The sequence below is a fragment of the Tachysurus fulvidraco genome, chromosome 4 (assembly GCF_022655615.1).
Source record: "Tachysurus fulvidraco isolate hzauxx_2018 chromosome 4, HZAU_PFXX_2.0, whole genome shotgun sequence".
Lineage (NCBI taxonomy): Eukaryota > Metazoa > Chordata > Actinopteri > Siluriformes > Bagridae > Tachysurus > Tachysurus fulvidraco.
The window spans coordinates 17,540,694-17,548,506 of NC_062521.1; the positions used below are offsets into that span (position 1 = coordinate 17,540,694).

A 7,813-nucleotide genomic window follows, 5' to 3' on the forward strand; every position below is an offset into this window, starting at 1 on the left:
TTTTTAAAAGCAGTAAACAGTGCTAAATTAAACAAAGTCAATATTTGGTGTCATTCTTTTAAAATGCATCGGCACATTTTGCACAGTTTTATGTGCATATTGGCTGGGAAGTTTTTCCAAGCATGCTGGAGCATCTGCCACTGTTCTTCTGGAGAGTTGACAGCATACCTGAGTAATGCCTGAAAAGTGGTCTATTCTGTATTATGCTTCCAATTATGTAAGTAATCTTCATGCACAGGGGAAATGAACACTTTTTAGCAGACATTAATTTTAATCACAAAACATTCTCTACATGATTTGCCATTTCATTGTAAACATTCGTGTCTTTCAGTCATGATGAGCTTAGTGATGATGGCGTAGTTTGTCTCCATGTCAGATCACAGTTATTCTATTAGTAAAACATTTCTATCCGGATGATAGCGGTCATATTCAGGATGACTCCACCGGGTTCTACAGGGCATGAGGGCTCACTCAATGATTAATGAGAATGGAAATGGTGTAACTCGTATGCTATAGCCTTTACAGTCAGCGAAACCCAAGTGAACTGAGCACCTATAGGAGATTTTGGAGTGATATGCTAAACAAGGCTCTCTACTACCATCATTAGGAAAAGGTAGGAATCTTTTAGATGAATGGTGTTCATCCCTCCAGGACTTCTGCAGTGTCTACACAACTTCCACAGAATCTAACAAACTACTTTGTCACCATGTGCAGGACAGAGTTTCAGATAAAAGTTAGCTGCAGAACAGAATTTAGATCGTGGTTGTGTTTCTGTTACTGAAACTTGTGCTTTACACAGACTCAAATATAGAACGTCTTCGACTGCATAATTTCCCCTCATCACAGCCCGGACCCTTGGAGTTGTTTCACCGTTCTTTATCACAACCTCATTCATTAACTATACCCGTAATCAGCATTCATCTTGTAATACTATGTAATCAGAATTTCTTTATTTTCTGAATAGTCTTCTTTATCATTTAGGTACCAGCTTTTACACTCCATCAAGCAATAGGATAAATATCACATTCAGTTACATGAAACTGATGCCGCGAAACATATGGTTCGCTTATTTTCTCCAAACAGAAAATCTTTTTCCAAGCCAGTATGCCGTTCTGCATTTCCACGAGATCACCGAGCGAAGTATCGGGGCTTGCTGGCATTCACTTCAGATGATTGAAACAGCTTGACAGCTTGATGTCTTGCTGGGAGGATTGATGAGAACATTACATTTGCAACTACAAAATCAGTGGCGCTCATAAACGTTGGAGGGAACATTTGGCGTGTATGCATACAAACAGGCCATAGACGAAGCTCCAATGGTATAAAGCATTAGGCTGAAAGAAATATAACATAAAAATATAAGCTGTAATAGTGTCAAGAAGCAAGGATTTTTGGAACAAGCTGCTAAAAATAGCGAATGGTTTTGCGTTCTGCGATGCCACCAGAGATCATGTGTTTTAAAATACAAAGTGCCAGCTTGATATGGAATTCCAATAGGATGCATTTTCAGGTGTCATTATCCTAGTGGGGTGTTAAAAGACTATAGAGAGAGGCTCAGATTCTCTCCTGGGTGTATGTGCAAGCTGTGACATCCTCCCACCAAGGCCCTGGTGCCTGTCCCCAACAACAAAAAGAATGCAAAATGAATGCAGACGCAAACCCACCCCCCAAAAATTACAAAGCTCATATCAGATCCAAACTCAACCCCCCCCCCCCCACACACACACACACAAAAAAGTAACACACCTTATTACAAACCCTGCAACACATCTTCAAACAAATCTAGCTGAGTAGTGATCAATTGAGTTATAATTTTTTATAAAGCCTGACATTTTAAGCTATTTTTGAGGATAAGACCAGAGTAAAAAAGTGACCCCATCTTTAGAGCAATTAACACTAAGTGTGCCTTGTTCAAGGCAACTAAAACTCATTAAAATGACCAGGTTCTGCAGCAAACCCCCCTTGCCTAAACCAATCAGAGTTCACTACCATGTCAGACTTGAGGCTATAACCACTAATACAAATTAAGGATCTTAATTAATCTCCAGTACATTTACAGATAGAGCTGCTGTATAATACTTCTGACCACAATTCAGTGGTGGAAAAATGAAAATGTGCACCTTGTCTCATCTCTCTCTCTCATGACTTCTACGATTCCCCATTAAGCTTAAAAGTGCGCTCCCAAATAGACCAATTTGCATGGACTAATATCATAATTATATCTCTGGCCATTAATGAAAAGAATCAAAACATGATACATGGTCCACAAGCTTCAAATGGCCCTCGCTGTAGGGAATGTTCCAGTGCTGAATGACACGTCTGTACACAGCTGTATGTAAGCTGTATGCCAATAGAGATGTTAGAGGTCATCAATGTATCTGTTCTATGGCTCCAATCAGGATAATTCAATAATAAAAATGAAATACCAATTTTTTAAATATTAACTAGTAGCATTCAGTATAAGCTTCCATGCCGTTATAGCTGCATGCAGCTGTTTCATGCATCTTGTTAATACATAACATTTCTTAAATACTGAAAACTTCACTTCAGCCTTGTAAAACAACCAAAACTTCCTGATACTTTGCATCCTAAAACATTGTCTATATTCATGAAATGTGATTTTTGAGGCAAAAATCATGTTTCGCATAAAGCAAACAAAAAAAGGCTCAAGAAGTTGGTGGTCAAACATAATGAGCTGATTTGCATTTTACACTGTTACCGTGTCTGCATTTGACTACAATTTTAAAGGCGTGTGGTTAAAACACAGATGTCAGACTCATCTGTGAGCCAAATAGAGCAAATAAAAACATACCGAATCTTTCTAGATTTCCTACCCAACATTGTCACTCCAGAATTAGAAGTTTTGCACAGAAGTCACTGTAGACTTGTTGCGTAAGCATATAGCTGCCACACGCCATACATCTAATCTGCTCGACATGTTCTGTCTGACACTGTGTTTCGATTTTAAAATACAAAATGCCCAAACATACAACCACATCAATGTGTCAGGAACAACGTGGAGAGTTGATGTTGGACCAGCTGCATTTACTACACAGTTCCCTTAAAAAAATGTGACAAAAATTGATGTTCTGGGAGACAGGAAGAAACCAGAGAACCTGTGAGAAGAGAAAAAAAAAAAAACAAAAAACAAACAAAAAAAAAAACATAGGAACACATGTAAAACACCAAACATACTGTATCCTAATATCAGGGAACCCTGAGGCGACAACGCAGCCTGCTGCATTATCGGCACTAACCATCACTATATATTCTGGATTTAAATATTTGTATGTGTGAATGTGCGAAACAAAGTTGAAAGACATGTAGAGTTGAGATAAAGTGTAAAACAAACACAGCTGGGTGGATATGCTTGTGTTTTATGTTGTGCATACTGAAAAGCTGATCTAAAAACATTTCAGAAACACATCTGGTGTTTTTTTTTTTTTTTATAATGTTGAACTCCAAATGTTAAAATGCAAAATGTTAAAACCTAGACAAGGACATGCATGTTATTTAGAAACAATAAGCCTGACTGATTTCCCCCCTTTTTTTTTACTGCTACAGTAAAGAAGCTTTGGGAATAGATGCACACATAATGACCTTAGTTTACGGCCCTGCGAGGGCTCACAAAAATGCTGAAGTGGCCTAGACACATATTGAGTTCTACACCCCTGGGTTAGAATCTTACCAACGTACAAGATGCATGAAACACCCAGATATAAAAAGGGTCCAAAACAATAAGGTGTAAGCATGTCGTACTTATCCCATCCTAAACTCTCGATCTCTGTGATGAGCTGTGAATAGTACTGAGGTGGTGGGATGGACTGCCAGCCTGGCTGCCTTTTCAATGCTGCTTCCTGAACAAAATAATAAAAACAATGAAACCTTAAGAATAAGACCAAATACATTATGATTATTACATATCATGTCCTACGTGCATGCAGCACGAGATATGTGAATATGTAACTAAAACATGGCAAGTAGAAACAAGATAATATTACAAACTATAAATTACCAACACAGTCCTCAGCTCCAGAAGAAACCCGACCAAATCTGAAGAATGTTGTAACCTCTGTGTAAACAGAATAAAAATCACTATCTATCATTATTATTGCTCTAATCCAACAGCAACTCTGATGCTCGCATATGATTAATGACCGTTCTGCTCAGTGTTAATGAATGAACCGATTCAAAGTTTTTCTAAGAATAAAATGCAGCTTATCAATGAACTTGGAGGATACAGAAAAAAAAAAACTATTGAATATGGGAACGTAATTAAACCATCGACCAATCTAATGATGGCAATCTAACAACAGTGTTAAGCCTTGTGACTCTACTGACCTGTTTAAGGATGTTCTGATGGTCTTTTAGCAGCTGTTTCAGTTCCCAACAGCAGTGCAATCTGCAAAGCAGCAACCATGGTTCATTTTCACAGATCAACATTAACATCCAGATATTCAACAAAATCATATTAATAAAACTTCTGCTTAAAGAGCCCTTGAAATGGCTTGAGAGTTGATCTGATCCTATATGTTGATTCTTTTGAAACAAGAAGTTGCACAATAACGATGCACAATAATGACGCAAAACAATATCTGCATGGACAAGATTGACATGCATGTGTGCTGAGGCTGCACAGGTTAATCACCTGGGCATCAGGGACCTTTGACAGTTTCATGTGGTAGATACAATTATATTATAACTCTTATTGATAGAAAGGTCCCTGAAAGCACATACAGATACATTTACTTTCTTAATCCATGTAAGGTGGCATTTTCACCACTGAACAGTTGCAAGTTGGTAAAAGTGCAAATTTCCCCATCTACAATATTTTGCTACACTGCTACAATATTCCCAGATACCCAGCTAGAAACACACAGATGAAGTATGTTTGCTGCTAACAAGCTGCTACTATTTAGCAAAACCTGCTTCCATGGGCAGAACACATTTCACGACATACGTTTGTGAACCCCTGGCCATCACACTCATATGTGACTGTTAAACATTATTATGTGATTGCTAGGACCATGTACAATTTCATTGTACATTAAACACATGGCTAGTACAAAATGAGTGATGTTTTTTTCTTCTTTATTTTCCCAGACAAAAATACATAAGATTCTTTTTTGTGTTTGTTTTCTAAGCACATAGTATTATTTATGAACCGCAATATGTTAAGAGATGGGTACAAAAGCCCTGAAGCACCAATTTGGATCACTTAAACAAACAAACAAACAAACAAACAAACAAACAAACAAACACACACACACACACACACACACGCATATACAAATATACACACACATACACACACACAAACACACACTTTGCCTGTTTCAGGTGCTGGTCTGGAGGCAGCGTTATTCTTAACCTGAAGTCTCTTTCCTGTCAAAACAAATAGCACTTTAGCACTGAATACATTCTTCTTCTTATCATTATTATAGATATAAAACTTGTATTCCCTTTTAAATCTTGACTTACCTGTACTGAGATAAAACCATCGTAAATAGTTTTGTCTTTATTCAGCGCAACCAATAAAGGACACTCTTTAAGTAAACAAACAGACATTACAGACCGTGTATTACAGACCGTGTGCTACAGACCGTGTATTACAGACCGTGTATTACAGACCGTGTGCTACAGAGTGTATTACAGACCGTGTATTACAGACCGTGTGCTACAGACCGTGTGCTACAGACCGTGTATTACAGACCGTGTGCTACAGACCGTGTATTACAGACCGTGTGCTACAGACCGTGTATTACAGACCGTGTGCTACAGACCGTGTATTACAGACCGTGTGCTACAGACCGTGTATTACAGACCGTGTGCTACAGACCGTGTATTACAGACCGTGTGCTACAGACCGTGTATTACAGACCGTGTGCTACAGAGTGTATTACAGACCGTGTGCTACAGAGTGTATTACAGACCGTGTGCTACAGACCGTGTGCTACAGACCGTGTATTACAGACCGTGTGCTACAGAGTGTATTACAGACCGTGTGCTACAGACCGTGTGCTACAGAGTGTATTACAGACCGTGTGCTACAGACCGTGTGCTACAGAGTGTATTACAGACCGTGTATTACAGACCGTGTGCTACAGAGTGTATTACAGACCGTGTGCTACAGAGTGTATTACAGACCGTGTGTATAAACGCTAGCAAGCTAAACCCTGTCACTTTACTGCTATTGCTATAGTAACCGCTGCAGCTAATCCGGTCACTTCTATTCCGGTGTTTACACCTAGTACTAGTGTTTAATGAAGCAAATAGAGACCGTGACACGTAAACACCGTTCTGTCCCGATGTTGTCCACCTTTAAAGTTTCTTTCCTCTTGTGTGCGTGAAACCAAAAGTCACTGCAGCTGTTTCCCGCAAAACGGAATCAAACCAGCGCCACGTCATCACGCACTCACTCACTCACAAAACTTTATTTGAAAGTGCGCCGGTAAAAAAAAATGGTACGTGCCCCAAAAGACAAGCTCATCACCTTTTTTAAACGTTTTTAATTCTTCAAGAGCCTTGGAAGTTTATCAGTGTGACGAAAAAGAAAATACGACATCTTAAAATATATGAACACGTAGTGACCTGCATATAAAAACTATATATTTATGTTAAACACACAAGGAGGAGATGGTCAAGCATTGATGGTAGGTCTGAACATGTTTGTTTACCACTTTAAAATGTATTATTATTATTATTATTATTATTATTATTATTATTATTATTATTATTGTTGTTGTTGTTGTTGTTGTTGTTGTTGTTATCATCATCATCATCATCATTATTATTATTATTGTTGTTGTTGTTGTTATTTTTGTTATTATTATTAGTTGTAGTAATACTAGTAGTAATATTGGTGTTATTATTATTATTATTATTATTATTATTATTATTATTATTATTAATAATAATAATAATAATAATATTTAAATGTAGCCATTATCATTACTCTTCCCCTTTTTCAGTATGGTTTAATTAAAAAAATTATTAAGTGTATTGGATTTAAATACATAATATTAATTTTACTACATAATAATTGTACGGACAAAAGTATACCTGACGACTACTACTATACTACTGATAAAAATCAGAGCCCACAATGTACTACACAGCTATATATATATATATATAATTTAGATGTCACAATGATATGTATTATGGTTAATCATGGTTATTTGTATTAACTGTTTGTTTGTTTGTTGGTTTGTTTGTTCTTTTATTTAACCAGTGTGATTGAGTATATTGACCAGATAATCAGAAATGCTGCACAACGCAGACTATCCAAATATACACATGACAACATACAACATGGCAACATTCAATGCATTATGCTGATGTGTTTCTAATATATTTTTTGTTAATATATAAAAAACATTTACATATACATGTGTACATTAGTGGCTATGGCATGTTGTTCTCTTTTTCTTTTTAATTTCTCTTTTAATCAAACCAATTTTAATTACAGCATTGATTGAGAATTCCAGCTGCTTGGATTGGAACACAGTATTGATGTACAAATTACTGTATACTGCATTACAACATACAACAACAACAACAACAACAACAACATATTATTATTATTATTATTATTATTATTATTATTATTATTATTATTATTAGTCCTGGGTTTCCAATTGCTCAGCTTTGCAGCATTGTCTTTAAATCTCATGTCAATATTGAAGCCATAGTAAATCTAATTGCCTTAAAAAACAAGCAGTGAACAGTGTGCTGTTATATATGCTTTTGCTCGAGGAGTGTGTCAGCTGTGCATGCTACACATTGTGCCTGGAGAGATTGATGTTTTGTC

General features: G+C 36.9%; 1 protein-coding gene across 2 annotated transcripts in view; it reads right to left on the bottom strand.

The window, feature by feature from the left end:
• Positions 1-6,047, bottom strand: part of fancl (FA complementation group L) — an 18,475-nt gene extending 12,428 nt beyond the window's left edge. For both annotated transcript variants that reach the window (XR_003439021.2, XM_027136353.2), the window contains exons 1-5: positions 5,482-6,047; positions 5,327-5,385; positions 4,342-4,402; positions 4,016-4,072; positions 3,760-3,857 (exon numbers count right to left, since the gene is read on the bottom strand). Coding sequence is in view for 1 of the 2 variants with exons in the window: in XM_027136353.2 (XP_026992154.2) it covers positions 3,760-3,857; positions 4,016-4,072; positions 4,342-4,402; positions 5,327-5,385; positions 5,482-5,568 (362 nt within the window). In the remaining variant the exon portion in view is untranslated. The remainder of the gene's footprint in view (positions 1-3,759; positions 3,858-4,015; positions 4,073-4,341; positions 4,403-5,326; positions 5,386-5,481) is intronic.
• Positions 6,048-7,813: the final 1,766 nt, after the last annotated feature.